We start from the raw sequence: 16,808 nt of genomic DNA, 5'->3' as shown, positions 1-16,808 counted from the left end.
GGGGAGATTTTGGTGAGTTTGGGGGGATTTGAGGGGATTTGGGGAGGATTTTTGGGGGTTTGAGGGGGATTGGGCAGAATTGGGGGATTTGGGGCAGAAATGGGGGATTTTGGGGTGGAAATGAGGGAATTGAGGGTGCAAATGGGAAATTTTGGGTGCAAATGGGGGATTTTGGGGTGGAAATGAGAGATTCAGAGGAGAAATGATTTTTTAGGGTGGAAATGAGGAACTTTTGGTTGGAAATGGGGGAATTTTGTGTGCAAATGAGGAAATTTAGAGCGGAAATGGGGAAATTTGGGGCAGAAATGGGGGAATTTGGGGCAGAAATGGGGAAATTTAGGGTGGAAATTGGGGAATTCAGGGCGGGAATGGGAAATTCAGGATGGAAATGGGGGAATTTTGGGTGGAAATGGGGGGATTTTGGGTGGAAATGGGGGGATTTTGGGTGGAAATGGGGGGATTTTGGGTACAAATGAGGGAATTTTTTTGTGCCAACTGTTAATTCCGGATGGATCTTTCTAGAATCCAACACCTCAATTTTTCACATTATTTTTTCCCCCTTTTTCCCAGGTCACCTCCCCGGCTCCTCCTGGCGGCGCTGGCGCCTCCCGGGGGGTCCCCTGTCCCCTCCCCTCCCCCCCCTGGGGCCGCCCCCGGCCCCTCCCCTCCCCCACCGGCCCCGCCGTGCCCCTCCCCCTCCCCCCGCCCGGCCCCGCCGGCCCCGGGGACCCCGAGCTGCCGCCCCGGGGGGTCCCGGGGGTCCCCAAAACCAGCAGAGACCCCCCCAGCCCCCTCCTCCTCCTCCCCGCGACGAGCCCGGCCGCGCCCACCCGGAAAAAGCCGATTCTTCCTCCTCTTCTTCATCATCATCATCATCGTCTTCATCATCCTCTCGCTCTTCCTCGTCGTCGGCCTCGTCCTCCTCGTCGTCCTCGGGCCCCCCGCCCGCCTCGGCGCGGCCCCGCTCGCCCTCCCTGGATATTTATGATCCTTTCCACCCCACGGACGAGGAGAACCCGGCGCTGGGGGGTCCCGCCGCCCCCCAGGAGTTCGGCTTCGGCGGCGGCTCCTCGGCCTCGCCCCCCAAAGACCCCCAGGGGGGGCGGCAGGACCAGAAATACGACCCCTTCGACCCCACGGGCTCCAACCCCAGCTCCTCCCCCAGCAGCCCCGAGGAGGAGGAGGAGGAGGAAGAAGAAGAGGAAGAAGAAGAGGAGGAGGAGGAGGAGGATGAAGAGGAGGATGAGGAGGAGGAGGAAGAGGCGCGGGCGCTGCCGGACGTTTCCCACAGCATCAGCCGCATCTCGGAGACCTTGGCCGGGATCTACGACGACAACAGCCTGAGCCAGGACTGCGAGAAGGACCCTGAGCCCGGACCCCCCAAAACGCCCCCAAACCCGCCGGGAGCCGATTCCACTCTGCCCGAGGAGGAGGAGGAGGATGAGGAGGAGGAGGAGAGGGAGGAAGGCTCATCCCCACCCGAGGGAGCCGCGCCGGAGCCGCGCCGCCGCGTCTTCGTGGTGGATTTGGGCGGCAAGAACCGCGCCGAGAGCGAGGCCCACCCCAAATTCGACGGGGGAAAGCTCAGCCTGGAGGTGGTGACGGCAGGGAACCCCAAAGCTCCTCAGATTTCACCGGGCCCACCCCAAAACCGCGCCGGGAACGCGCCGAAACCCTCCCGGCACCACCGCGGCGGCGGCTCCCGGCGGGAATGGGGCACGGCCGGCGACTCGGAGATTGAGGAGGGGGAGATCGTCCAGCCCGAGGAGGAGAGATTCAGCCCCGTGAGGATTTTCCGCGCCGGAGGCACCAGCAGCAGCAATAACGGCGCTGGGAACGGCGGCCCCGGCCGCAGCCGCGCCGTGCCGGACCCCCCCCGAGCCCCCCGGCTCCCCGAGGGGGGGGACGATTTCCTCTCCCTCCACGCCGACTCCGACGAGGAGGCCGATTTCGGCGCCGAATCCCAGCCCGAGACGCGTTGGAAAAGCGGCTCCGGCGGCGCCGGATCCGGGTCGGATTTACGGCGTAAAATCCTCTCGCAGCGCCGGCTCCGCGCGCCGCCCTCGCCGCCTCCTCCTCCTCCTCCTCCTCCTCCTCCTCCGCCGCCGCCGCGCTCTCCATCCTCATCCTCATCCCGAAAAAAGCCCAAACGCTCCCGGGAGCGCGGGGGATCCGCCGGCACGACGTGGAAAGCCCCGGAGGCGGCGTCGGGGAAATCCAAGGAGCGGCAGCACCGGCGTCGCGGGTCCCGCTCGCGCTCCCGGCGCCGCTCGTGGTCCCGGCGCTCCCGATCCCGGGAGAAACGGCGCGGCCGGCGGAGATCCGGCAGCTCGGGGCGGTCCCGCCACAAGGACAAACACCGCGGGGACAAAAAGAAGAAAAAACAAAGATCCAGGTCGAGGGAGAGGCGAGGATCGCGCCGGGACGGCGACGGGAAATCGGACAAATCGGAGCCGTCGCGGCGGCGCGGGGCCGTGGTGCCGCCCTCGGTGCAGGAGCTCAACGATTCCGATTTATTCGCCATCAAAAGGACCATCACGGTGAGCCGGCGCGCCGCCAGCCCCGAGCCAAAACGGGAGGTGCTCTACGACTCCGAGGGGTTGAGCTTCGAGGGGTTCTCCGACCGAGAACACGCCGAGTTCCCGGCCAGGAAGAGCGAGACGCGCCCCGCGCCGGAGCCGGGAAAAAAGGATAAAGAGAGGAAACGGAGTCGCGGAGAGGAGAGGCCGCCACCCAGGGAGAAATACAAGAAAAAATTCAAGGAATACGCCGAGCCCGCCCCGGCCGAACCCGCCAAAACCAAGGAGAAACAGCGGGAAAAATCCGGCCGGAAAACCAAAAGCGGCGCCGGGCACAAGGAAACGGAGGGAACGGCCCCGAAAACGGCGTCGAGGAAGGTGAAGCTGCAGTCCAAGGTGTCGGTGCTGATCAGGGAAGGCGTCAGCTCCACCACGGCCACGCCGGGCAAGGACGGAGGCGCCGGCATCGGGGTGAAATTCGCCCGCGACGCCGAGAGCCGCGCGGCGTTCCTCAAACCCGACGAGAAAGCCGATAAAACCGCCCCGAAATCCGATTTGCAGCCCCGGGATGGAGCCACCACCAAACCCCGCAAGGCCAAAGGCGCCAAGAGCAGCAAAGGGGCGGCGGTGAAGAAGGTGAAGGCCAAGAGCAAAGGCGAGGCGCGCAAGAAGAGGAAGGGCAAGGCCAAGAACGTGCTGAAGAAATCCAAAGCCGACAGCTGCAGCCAGAGCGGCGCCGCCTCCCCTCCCCTCCGCCTGCCCCAAAAAACGGACCCCGCCTGGTCCGGCTCCGAAAAATCCGACCTGGGAACCCCAAAAAAATCTCAGAGTCCCGTGAAAACGCCCAAAATGGCCGCGGGGGCGACGGCGGCGACGGCGGCGGCGGAGAGAGAGCTGACCCCCGACTCGCAAACCGTGGACAGCAGCTGCAAGACCCCCGACGTGTCCTTCCTGCCCGAGGGGGACGGCGGGGGACACCCCCAGGGCGAGGGGACACCGGGGACGGCCCCGGGGGACATCCCCCAGGGCGCTGAGGCCGAGGCCGACAGCCGCAGCGAGGGCAAGGACGAGGTGACGGCCGGAGGGGGGACACAGGGGACAGCGGGGACAGCGACGGGGACGGCGACGGGGACGGCCACGGCCACAGCGTGGAGCCTGCAGGGAGGGGTGGACTGCGCCACCAGCGGCGTGCTGGCATGTAGGTGACATGGGGACACACCTGGGGACACCTGGGACACACCTGGGACACACCTGGGGACACACCTGGGGACACCTGGGGACACCTGGGGACACACCTGGGGACACACCTGGGCACACCTGGGGACACACCTGGGGACACACCTGAGGACACTCTGGGGACACACCTGGGGACACCTGGGGACACCTGGGGACACACCTGGGGATACCTGGGGACACCTGGGACACACCTGGGGACACCTGGGGACACCTGGGGACACTCTGGGGACACACCTGGGACACACCTGGGGACACCCTGGGGACACCCTGGGGATACCTGGGGACACCTGGGGACACACCTGGGGACACTGGGGGGACACTCTGGGGACACTTGGGGACTCTGGGGACACACCTGGGGACACACCTGGGGACACTCTGGGGACACCTGGGACACACCTGGACACACCTGGGGACACTCTGGGGACACCTGGGGACACCTGGGTGGTGGCACTTTGGGGACAGTTTGGGTGGTGGCAGTTGGGGAAAGGGGTTGGGGGCAGGGGTTGGGTGGTGGCACTTGGGGGCAGTTTGGTGTCACTTCAGGGACAGTTTGGGGACACAGTTTGGGTGGTGGCACTTCCTGAGGACAATTTGGGGACAGTTTTGGGTGGGGGGAAAATGGGAAAAAATGGGGGAAAAATGGGAGAAAAAAACAGGAGAAAATGGGGGAGAAAATGAGAGAAAAAAGGGGGAAAAATGGGAAAAAATGGGGGGAAATGGGAAAAAATGAGGGAAAAACCCGGAGAAATGGGGAAAAATGGAGAAAATTGGAGGAAATGGGAAAAAATGGGGATACATGGAAAAAAAAGGGAAAAATTGGGGGGAAATGGGGAAAAAATTTGGTAGAAAATGGGAAAAAATAGGGGAAAAAAAGAGGAAAATGGGAAAAAATTGGTAAAAAATCGGGAAAAAATGGGGAAAAAACGGGGGAAATGGGAAAATGGGGAAAAATGGGGGAAAATGAGGAAAAAACCTGGAGAAATGGGAAAAAATGGAGAAAATGGGAGGAAGTGGGAAAAAATGGGAAAAAAATTGGTAGAAAATGGGAAAAAATAGGGGAAAAAATCGGTAAAAAATGAGGAAAATGGGAAAAAATTGGTTAAAAAATGGGGAAAAATTGGTTAAAAAATTGGGAAAAATGGGGAAAAATCAGTAAAATGGGAAAAAAATGGGAAAAAAGGATAAAAAAGGATAAAAAAGGGATTTTTTTAACCGTTTGTGTGCCGCAGTGACGGCGCTGCTGTTCAAGATGGAGGAGGCAAACCTGGCCAGCAGAGCCAAGGCCCAGGAGCTCATCCAGGCCACCAACCAGGTGGGGACACAAAAATGGGGTTGGGGACACCAAAATGGGGATGGGGGACCCAAAATGGGGCTGGGGGACCCTAAAATGGGACAGGGGGACCCAAAATGGGGATGGGGACCCCAAAATGGGGATGAGGGGCCCTAAAATGTGACACAGGGACCCTAAAATGGGGACAGGAGACCCTAAAATGAGGGTTGAGACCCCCAAAAAGGGGACAGGGACACCCCAGAAAGGAGATGGGGACACCAAAATGGGGGTGGAGACCCCAAAGTGGGGATGGGGGACCCCGAAATTGGGGTGGGGACCCCAAAAAAGGGGATGGGGACCCCAAAATGGGACAGGGGACCCCAAAATGGGGTGGGGACCCCAAAAAAGGGGATGAGGACCCCAAAATGGAGATGGAGACCCCAAAATGGGACAGGGGGACCCCAAAAGAGACAGAGAGATCCCAAAATGGGGATGGGGGACCCCAAAATGGGGCAAGGGGACCCTAAAATGGGACAGGGGGACACCGAAATGGGGCAGGGGGACCCTGAAATGGGACTGGGGGACACCGAAATGGGGATGGGGGACCCTGAAATGGGACAGGGGGACACCGAAATGGGGATGGGGGACCCTGAAATGGGACAGGGGGACACCGAAATGGGGATGGGGGACACTGAAATGGGACAGGGGGACACCGAAATGGGGATGGGGTCCCAAAATGGGGATGGGGGACCCTGAAATGGGACAGGGGGACACCGAAATGGGGATGGGGGACCCAAAATGGGGCTGGGGGGCCCCAAAATGGGGGTTGAGACCCCCAAAAAGGGGACAGGGACACCCCAGAAAGGAGATGGGGACACCAAAATGGGGGTGGAGACCCCAAAGTGGGGATGGGGGACCCCGAAATTGGGGTGGGGACCCCAAAAAAGGGGATGAGGACCCCAAAATGGGGATGGAGACCCCAAAGTGGGGATGGGGGACCCCAAAATGGGACAGGGGGACCCCAAAAGAGACAGAGAGATCCCAAAATGGGGATGGGGATCCCAAAATAAGGGTTGGGACCCCCAAAGAGGGGACAGGGACACCTGAAAATGGAGGTGGAGACCCCAAAATGGGGATGAGGGGCCCTGAAATAGGGACAGGAGACCCTGAAATGAGACTGGGGACCCTAAAATGGGGCTGGGGGACACCGAAATGGGGATGGGGGACCCAAAATGGGGCTGGGGGGCCCCAAAATGGGACAGGTGGACCCAAAAATGGGGCAGGGGGACCCTAAAATGGAGGTGGGGGGCCCAAAATGAGGGTTGGGACCCCCAAAAAGGGGACAGGGACACCCCAGAAAGGAGATGGGGACCCCAAAATTGGGGATGGGGGACCCCAGAATGGGACAGGGGGACCCGAAAATGGGACAGGGGGACTCCAAAAGAGACAGAGAGATCCCAAAATGGGGATGGGGGACCCCAAAATGGGGCAAGGGGACTCTAAAATGGGGGTGGGGACCCTAAAATGGGATTAGAATCCTAAAAATGAGGGTAGGAACCCCCCAAAATGGGGATTGGGGACCCCAAAATGGGGTTGGGGACACCCCAAAATGGGACGGGGAGACCCCAAAATGGGGTTGGGGACCCCAAAACAGGGGATGGGGACCCCTAAAAGGGGTCAAGGACATCCCAAAATGGGAGTGGGGAACACAAAAAAGGGGATGGAGACCCCCAAAAGGGACCCCAAAATGGGGGTGAGGATCCCAAATAGGGGATGGAGACCCCCCAAAGGGACAAGGAGACCCCAAAATGGGACAGGGAGACCCCAAAATGGGGGTGGGGGCCCCAAAAAAGGGGATGGGGACCCCTAAAAGGGGTCAAGGACATCCCAAAATGGGGGTGGGGAACACAAAAAAGGGGAGGGGGACCCCAAAAAGGGCCCCCAAATGGGGGTGGGGACCCCGAAATGGGGATGGGGACCCCCCAAAAGGATCAGGGACATCCCCAAAGGTGCCCCCCACCCATTTTCCTCCCCCCATTTTATGTTTTGGCAGATCCTGAGTCACAGCAAGGCCGCCCCTCCCCCCCTGGGCCCCGCCCAGCCCCCCCCGGGGCCCCCCCAGGTGCCCCCCCCGTACCTGCTGCCCCTCCCCCCCAGCGGCCCCTCCCCCGCCCTGCCCGGCCTGGGGGGCCCGGGGGGGCCTGGGGGGGGCCCGGGGGGGCAGGGACCCCCCCCCAGCCTGTTCCCCACCCCTGGGGACAGGAGGGACAGCGAGGGACAGCGAGGGGACAGTGACAAGGTATGGGGGGACATTGGGGACAGTGGGGACATCGAGAGGTTTGGGGACAGTGGGGACAGTGGGGACATTGGGGGAGATTGGGGGATTGGGGACATGGGGACATTGGGGGAATTGGGGACAGGAGGGACAGTGGGGACAGCGAGGGGACAGTGACAAGGTCAGTGACACTGGGGACATGGGGACATTGAGGACATTGGGGACACCAGGGACAGCGAGGGGACAGTGACAAGGTGAGACATTGGGGACACTGGGGGGACTGGGGACAATGGGGACATTGGGGAACAGTGGGGACAGCGAGGGGGCAGTTGACAAGGTCAGTGACATTGGGGACAGTGGGGACAGTGGGGGCATTGGGGACAGTGGGGACAGCGAGGGGACAGTGACAAGGTCAGTGACATTGGGGACAGTGGGGGCATTGGGGACATTGGGGGGATTGGGGACATTGGGGACATTGGGGACAGCGAGGAGACAGTTGACAAGGCAGTGACAGTGGGGACAGTGGAGGACATTGGGGGACATTGGGGACATTGAGGGGACTGGGGACACCAGGGACAGTGAGGGGACAGTGACAAGGTATGGGGGGACATTGGGGGGGATTGGGGACATTGGGGGGACATTGGGGACATCAAGGGGTTTGGGGACATTGGGGACAGTGGGAACATTGGGGACAGGAGGGACAGCGAGGGCCGAGGGGACAGTGACAAGGTCAGTGACAGTGGGGACACTGTGGGACATTGGGGGGATTGGGGACATTGAGGACATTGGGGGGACATTGGGGGGATTGGGGACATTGAGGACATTGGGGGGACATTGGGGGGATTGGGGACATTGAGGACATTGGGGGGACATTGGGGGGATTGGGGACATTGGGGACACTGGGGGACACGGGGCAGTGACAGGGGACACGGGGACGGGGGGGCACAGGGGGGTGGGATGTGGGGGGACACGGGGGACACCCCACACTGGCTCTGATGACCACAGGGGGTTGTGGTCACCCCAAATCAGTCCAATTTTGGGAACCTTGACCCTGTGTGACCTCTGTGACCCCTGTGTGACCCTGGTGACCCCCTATGACCTCTGTGACCCCTCTATGACCTCTGTGACCCCTGTATGACCCTGGTGTGACCCCTGTATGACCTCTGTGACCCCTCTATGACCTCTGTGACCCCTGTATGACCCCGCTGACCCCCTATGACCCTGTGTGACTCCTATGACCCCCATATGACCCCTGTGACCCCTCTGTGACCCCTATGACCCCTGTATGACCCTGTACGACCCTGGGTGACTCTGGTGACCCCAATGACCTCTCTGTGACCCCTGTGTGACCCCAATAACCCCTGTGTGACCCTGTGTGACCCTGTATGACCCCTGTATGACCCTTGAGTGACCCCAGTGACCCCTGTATGACCCCTGTGTGACCCTGATGTGACCCCATATTACTTCTATGACCCCTGTATGACCCCTATGACCCCTATATGACCCTGATGTGACCCCATATGACCCCGCTGACTCCTGTGTGACCCCTGAGTGACCCCTGAGTGACCCCTGTATGACCACGCTGACCCCTGAGTGACCCCTGTGATCCCTGTATGACCCTGATGTGACCCCTATATGACCATGCTGACCCCTGAGTGACCCCCTATGACCCGGCTGACCCCTGGGTGACCCCGCTGACCCCTGTATGACCCGAGTGACCCCAGTGACCCCTGTATGACCCCCGAGTGACCCCTGTGACCCCTGTATGACCTCTGAGTGACCCCTGTGACCCCTGAGTGACCCCAATGACCCCTGTATGACCCCGTGTGACCCCTGTGACCTCTGAGTGACCCCTGTGACCCCTGAGTGACCCCAATGACCCCTGTATGACCCTGTGTGACCCCTGTGACCCCTGTATGACCTCTGTGACCCTGAGTGACCCCTGAGTGACCCCTGTGACCCCTGTATGACCCCTGTGACCCTGAGTGACCCCTGAGTGACCCCTGAGTGACCCCTGAGTGACCGCAGTGACCCGTGTCCATCCCCCGCAGTACCTGAAGAAGCTGCACACGCAGGAACGGGCGGTCGAGGAGGTCAAACTGGCCATCAAACCCTTCTACCAGCGCAAGGACATCACCAAGGACGAGTACAAGGACATCCTCCGCAAGGCCGTGCACAAGGTCAGGCCAAAACTCCCACAAAAATGGCAAAAATCCCCATAAAAACGGGAAAAATCCCCATAAAAATAGAAAAAATCCCCATAAAAATAGCCAAAAATGGCCAAAATTGGGGGGAAATATCCAAGGACATCCCCAAGGACGAGACAAGGACATCCTGAGCAAGGCCCTGCACAAGGTCAGGCCAGAATGGGAGAAATCCCCACAAAAACAGGACAAAATTCCCACAAAAATAGAAAAAATCCCCATAAAAATAGGAAAAATCCCCATAAAAATGGCCAAAAATGGCCAAAATTCCGATAAAAATGGCCAAAATCGGGGGGAAATATCCAAGGACGAGTACAAGGACATCCTGAGCAAGGCCCTGCACAAGGTCAGACAGAAATTCCCACAAAAATGGCAAAAATCCCCATAAAAATAGAAAAAATCCCCATAAAAATAGAAAAAATCCTCATAAAAATAGAAAAAATCCTCATAAAAATAGCAAAAAATCCTCATAAAAATAGCCCAAAATGGCCAAAATTCCAATAAAAATGGCCAAAATTCTGATTTAAATGGCCAAAATAGGGGGGAAATATCCAAGGACATCCCCAAGGACGAGACAAGGACATCCTGAGCAAGGCCCTGCACAAGGTCAGACACAAATGGGCAAAAATCCCCATAAAAATAGGAAAAATTCCCATAAAAATAGCCAAAAATGGCCAAAATTTACACAAATATGGCCAAAATTGGGGGGAAATATCCAAGGACGAGCACAAGGACATCCTGAGCAAGGCCCTGCACAAGGTCAGGCCAGAATGGGAGAAATCCCCACAAAAACAGGACAAAATTCCCACAAAAATAGAAAAAATCCCCATAAAAATAGGAAAAATCCCCATAAAAATGGCCAAAAATGGCCAAAATTCTGATTAAAATGGCCAAAATTGGGGGGAAATATCCAAGGACATCCCCAAGGACGAGACAAGGACATCCTGAGCAAGGCCCTGCACAAGGTCAGGCCAAAATTCCCACAAAAATGGCAAAAATCCCCATAAAAATAGCAAAAAATAGCCAAAATTCCGATAAAAATGGCCAAAATTCCAATAAAAATGGCCAAAATTCCGATAAAAATGGCCAAAATTGGGGGGAAATATCCAAGGACATCCCCAAGGACGAGACAAGGACATCCTGAGCAAGGCCCTGCACAAGGTCAGACAGAAATCCCCACAAAAATGGCAAAAATCCCCATAAAAATAGAAAAAATCCCCATAAAAATAGAAAAAATCCCATAAAAATAGAAAAAATCCCATAAAAATAGAAAAAATCCCCACAAAAATGGCCAAAATTCTGATTAAAATGGCCAAAATTTGGAGGAAATATCCAAGGACCTCCCCAAGGACAAGACAAGGACATCCTGAGCAAGGCCCTGCACAAGGTCAGACACAAATGGGCAAAAATCCCCATAAAAATAGAAAAAATCCTCATAAAAATAGCAAAAAATGCCCAAAATTTACACAAAAATGGCCAAAATTGGGGGGAAATATCCAAGGACGAGCACAAGGACATCCTCCGCAAGGCCCTGCACAAGGTCAGGCCAAAACTCCCACAAAAATGGCAAAAATTCCCATAAAAACGGGAAAAATCCCCATAAAAATAGAAAAAATCCTCATAAAAATGGCCAAAAATGGCCAAAATTGGGGGGAAATATCCAAGGCCATCCCCAAGGATGGGGCCAAGGACATCCTGAGCAAGGCCCTGCACAAGGTCAGACAGAAATTCCCACAAAAATGGCAAAAATCCCCATAAAAATAGAAAAAATCCTCATAAAAATAGAAAAAATCCTCATAAAAATAGAAAAAATCCTCATAAAAATAGCAAAAAATCCTCATAAAAATAGCCAAAAATGGCCAAAATTCTAATAAAAATGGCCAAAATTCCGATAAAAATGGCCAAAATTGGGGGGGAATATCCAAGGACATCCCCAAGGACGAGACAAGGACATCCTGAGCAAGGCCCTGCACAAGGTCAGACACAAATGGGCAAAAATCCCCATAAAAATAGAAAAAATCCTCATAAAAATAGCAAAAAATGGCCAAAATTTACACAAATATGGCCAAAATTGGGGGGAAATATCCAAGGACGAGCACAAGGACATCCTCCGCAAGGCCCTGCACAAGGTCAGGCCAAAACTCCCACAAAAATGGCAAAAATTCCCATAAAAACGGGAAAAATCCCCATAAAAATAGAAAAAATCCTCATAAAAATGGCCAAAAATGGCCAAAATTGGGGGGAAATATCCAAGGACATCCCCAAGGACGAGACAAGGACATCCTGAGCAAGGCCCTGCACAAGGTGACACCAGAATCAAAAAATCCTAAAAAATCCCTAAAAAAAACCAAAACAAAACAAAACAAAAAAAAAAAAATCCAAAAAAATCCCTAAAAATTAAAAAAAAAACCCCTAAAATTCTCCAAAAAAACCCCAAAAAATCCCTAAAAAACCCCCAAAAAATCTTTAAAAAAAATAAAAAAAGCCTCCAAAAAATTCCAGAAAAATCCCCAAAAAATCTCCAAAAAATTCTCTTAAAAATACTAAAAAAATCCCAAAAAATCCCCAAAAAATCCAGAAAAAAATCCAAAAAAATCCCCCAAAAATCCAGAAAAGATCCAAAAAAAAATCCCAATAAAAATCCAGAAAATATCCCAAAAAATTCCCAAAAAAATCCCAGAAAAATCCCCAAAAAATCCAGAAATAAATCCCAAAAATCCCCCCAAAAAATCCAGAAAAATCCCTCAAAAAATTCTTTAAAAATCCCAAAAAAATCCCAAAAAATCAAAAAAAACCCCAAAAAATTCCTAAAAAAATTCTTTAAAAATCCCTAAAAATCTCCCAAAAAACCCCCAAAAATCCAAAAAAAAAAAAAAAAAAAAAATCCCCCAAAAAAATCCCAAAAAATTAAAAAAAAAAAATCCCTTAAAAATCCTAAAAAAAAAAAAAAAAAAAAAAAATTAAAAAATTAAAAATAATTTTAATTATTTTTATTTTTTTTTTCTCAAGATCTGCCCCAGCCGCAGCGGGGAGATCAACCCCGTCAGGGTGAACAGTCTGGTGTTCACCTAAAATATTATAGAGAATCCCCCAAAAAATCCCCCAAAAAATCCCCCCAAAAAAATTCCAAAAAATCCCTAAAAAATCCCTAAAAAATCAAAAAAAAAATTCCAAAAAATCCCCCAAAAATCCCCAAAAAATCAAAAAAAACTTCCAAAAAATCCCTAAAAAATCCTTTAAAATCCCCTCAAAAAATCCCTAAAAACTCCAAAAAAATCCCCCAAAAATCCCCAAAAAAATCCCTAAAAGAATTCTTTAAAAACCCGCTAAAATATCCCAAAAAATCCCAAAAAACCCCCCAAAAAATCCCAAAAAACCCCCCAAAAAATCCCAAAAAACCCCCCAAAAAACCCAAAAAATCTCCAAAAAATTCCTCAAAAAGTCCCAAAAAATCCAAAAAAAATCCCAAAAAACCCCCCAAAAAAATCCCTAAAAACCCCAAAAAATCCCTAAAAAAATCCCTAAAAACCCCAAAAAATCCCTAAAAAAATCCCTAAAAAAATCCCAAAAAATCTCCAAAAAAATTCTTTAAAAACCCGCTAAAAAAATCCAAAAAAATCCCCAAAAAAATCCCCAAAAAATCCCCTAAAAATTCCAAAAAAAACCGCTAAAAAAATAAAAAAAACATTCCAAAAAATCCCAAAAAATCCCAAAAAATTCCCTAAAAAATAATTTTTAATTTTATTTTCCTTTCTCAGATCTGCCCCAGCCGCAGCGGGGAGATCAACCCCGTCAGGGTGAACAGTCTGGTGTTCACCTAAAAAATTATAGAGAATCCTCCAAAAAATCCCTAAAAAATCCCTAAAAAATCCTTTAAAAATCCCCAAAAAATCTAGAAAAATCCTCAATAAAATCCCTCAAAAAATCCTTTAAAACCCCCTAAAAAATCAAAAAAAATTCCTTAAAAAATGCAAAAAAAATCCCTAAAAAATCCCAAAAAATCCCTAAAAAAATTCTTAAAAAATCTCTAAAAATTCCAAAAAAACACCAAAAAAAAAAAAAAATCTCCAAAAATTACTAAAAAATCCCTAAAATACCCCTAAAAATCCCTCAAAGAATCCTCAAAAATTATTAAAAAAACCCTACAAAAACCCCAAAAAATAAAAATCTCTAAAAACCCCCCAAAAATCAAAAAAAATTCCCCAAAAAATCCTTTAAAAAAACCCCAAAAAATCTCCAAAAAATTCCCAAAAAAAACCTTAAAATATCCCTAAAAATTCCCCCAAAAATTCCCAAAAAATCCCCAAAAAATCCCCAAAAATAATAAAAAAAAATCCCAAAAAATCCAAAAAATCCCCTAAAAATTCCCAAAAAACCCCAAAAAATTAAAAAAAAAAAACCCTTAAAAATCCTAAAAAAAAAAAAAACCACTCAAAAATAATTTTAATTTTTATTTTTATTTTCTCTTCCCCAGATCTGCCCCAGCCGCAGCGGGGAGATCAACCCCGTCAGGGTGAACAGTCTGGTGTTCACCTAAAAAATTATAGAAAATCCAAAAAAAGTCCCCTCAAAAATCCCCCCAAAAAACTTCAAAAATCCCCAAAAATTCCAAAAAATTCCCTAAAAAATCCTGAAAAAAATCCCCAAAAAATCCCCGAAAAATCCAGAAAAGAAAATCCAAAAAAATCCCCAAAAAATCCAGAAAAAAAATCCAGGAAAAAAAAATCAGACAAATCCCCAAAAAAAATCCAGAAAAAATCCAAAAAAAAATCCCCAAAAAATCCAAAAAAATTCCCCAAGAATCCAGAAAAAAAACCCCAAAAAAATCCCTAAAAAATCCTTAAAATATCCCAAAAAAATCCCCAAAAAATCCCTAAAAAATTCCTAAAAATCCCCCAAAAAAACCCCAAAAAATCCATTTAAAAATCAAAAAAATCCCCAAAAAAATCCAGAAAAAATCCAAAAAAATCCAGAAAAAAAATCCAGAAAAAATCCCCCCCCCAAATTTTAATTTTTATTTTTATTTTCCTTTCTCAGATCTGCCACAGCCGCAGCGGGGAGATCAACCCGGTGAAGGTGAACAATCTCGTCTGCGCTTACGTCCAACGTTACAAATATTTCCGTCGGCGCGGCCGCAAAGGGGCCCCCCCCGAGGAGCCCCCGGGACCCCCCAAAGATCCGGGGGAAAAACCCCTCCCCGGCCTCCCCCTGCCCCCCGTGTAAATAATTCACATTTTTCCCTTTTTTTCCCCGTAAAAAAACAAAAAAAAAATTGATTTTTTCGCCCTTTGTTTAGCATGGATTTGGTAAAAAAAAAAAATTACGTGTTCCTTCCTTAAAATTTATTTTAATTTTTGTTTTGTTTTTTTTCTTTAAAATGTTTCCCCAAATTTTATTCTATTTTTTTTTTTTCCCTCAAAATTTATTTTATTTTTTTTTTGTTTTATTTTTCTCCTTTAAAACATCCCCCCAAAATTTATTTTATTATTTTTTTTCTCCCCCAAAATTTATTTTATTTTTTTTGTTTTATTTTTCTCCTTTAAAACATCCCTCAAAATTTATTTTTTTTTTTTTCCTTTTTTTGTTTTATTTTTCTCCCTTAAAATTTTTTTTTTTTTTTTTGTTTTATGTTCTTCCTTTAAAACATCCCCTCAAAATTTATTTTATTATTTTTTTCTCCCCCAAATTTTTTTTTCTTTTTATTTTCTTCCTTTAAAACATCCCCTCAAAATTTATTTTATTATTTTTTTTCTCCCCCAAAATTTATTTTATTTTTTTTATTTTTCTCCTTTAAAACATCCCCCCAAAATTTATTTTATTATTTTTTTTCTCCCCCAAAATTTATTTTATTTTTTTTTCTCCTTTAAAACATCCCCCCAAAATTTATTTTATTTTATTTTTTTTGTTTTATTTCTTCCTTTAAAACATCCCCTCAAAATTTATTTTATTTTTTTTCTCCCCCAAAATTTATTTTATTTTTTTTCTTTTATTTCTTCCCTTAAAACACCCCCCCAAAATTTATTTTATTTTATTTTTTTTATTTTATTTTCCTCCTTTAAAACATCCCCCCAAAAATTTTTTTTTGTTTTATTTTTCTCCTTTAAAACATCCCCTCAAAATTTATTTTATTATTTTTTTTCTCCCCCAAAATTTATTTTATTTTTTTGTTTTATTTTCCTCCTTTAAAACAACGCCCCAAAAATTTATTTTATTATTTTTTCCCCTTTTGTTTTATTCTCCCTTAAAAGAAAAATTTCTTTGCCCAAAATCTTGAGGTGTAATCCTAAAAAAAAAAAAAAAAATACAATGAAATAGATAAAAAATTAAAAAATAAATGGTGTAAATGGAGTTTGGAGATGGGAATTGGTGGGTTGGGGGTTTTTTTGGGGGGTTAAAATTTAAGGGGGAAAAATAAAAAAAAAAATTAAAATATTGGGGTGGGAAATCCTAAAAAAACTGGGGAAAAATCTCCTAAAAATTGAGGAAAAATCCCATTAAAATTGGGGGAAAATCTCCTAAAAATTGGGGGAAAATTCTCTAAAAAATTGGCGAAAAATCTCCTAAAAATTGGGGGAAAATCCCCTAAAAAATTGGGGGAAAATCCCCTAAAAAATTGGGGGAAAATCCCCTAAAAAATTGTGGAAAAATCCCCTAAAAATTGGAGAAAAATCTCCTAAAAATTGGGGAAAATTCCCTAAAAATTGGGGAAAAAATCCACTAAAAATTGGGGAAAAATCCACTAAAAATTGTGGAAAAATCCTCTAAAAATTGGAGAAAAATCTCCTAAAAATTGGGGAAAATCCACTAAAAACTGGGGGAAAATTCCCTAAAAATTGGGGAAAAATCCGTAAAAAATTGGAGAAAAATCTCCTAAAAATTGGGGGAAAATCCCTTAAAAATTGCGGGAAAATCCCCTAAAAATTGGGGGGAAATCCCCTAAAAAATTGGGGAAAAATCCCCAAAAAATTTGTGGGAAAATTCCCTAAAAATTGGAGAAAAATCTCCTAAAAATTGGGGAAAATCCACTAAAAACTGGGGGAAAATTCCCTAAAAATTGCGGGAAAATCCCCTAAAAATTGCGGGAAAATCCACTAAAAATTGGGGAAAAATCCACTAAAAATTGGAGAAAATTCCCTTAAAATTGGGGGAAAATCCCCTAAAAATTGGGGAAAAATCCCCAAAAAAATTGTGGAAAAATCCCCTAAAAATTGGCGAAAAATCTCCTAAAAATTGGCGGGAAATCCCCTAAAAAATTGGGGAAAAATCCCCAAAAAAATTGTGGAAAAATCCCCTAAAAATTGGAG

At 48.8% G+C, this 16,808-nt stretch overlaps 1 protein-coding gene across 1 annotated transcript; it reads left to right on the top strand.

The window, feature by feature from the left end:
* Positions 1-767: 767 nt before the first annotated feature.
* Positions 768-15,816, top strand: SCAF1 (SR-related CTD associated factor 1; the record flags this gene model as incomplete). Its single annotated transcript, XM_083882144.1, has 6 exons — positions 768-3,717; positions 4,985-5,067; positions 7,079-7,144; positions 7,196-7,324; positions 9,352-9,480; positions 14,542-15,816. Coding segments are annotated over 6 exons (3,543 nt in total), but the record flags the coding sequence as incomplete, so codon positions are not given.
* Between the last annotated feature and the right edge of the window lie 992 nt (positions 15,817-16,808).

This window comes from Zosterops lateralis (genome assembly GCF_965231275.1).
Source record: "Zosterops lateralis genome assembly, chromosome: 37".
Classification (NCBI taxonomy): domain Eukaryota; kingdom Metazoa; phylum Chordata; class Aves; order Passeriformes; family Zosteropidae; genus Zosterops; species Zosterops lateralis.
The sequence above is the reverse complement of the archived record's forward strand: the minus strand, read 5'-3'. Positions and strand labels throughout refer to the sequence as shown.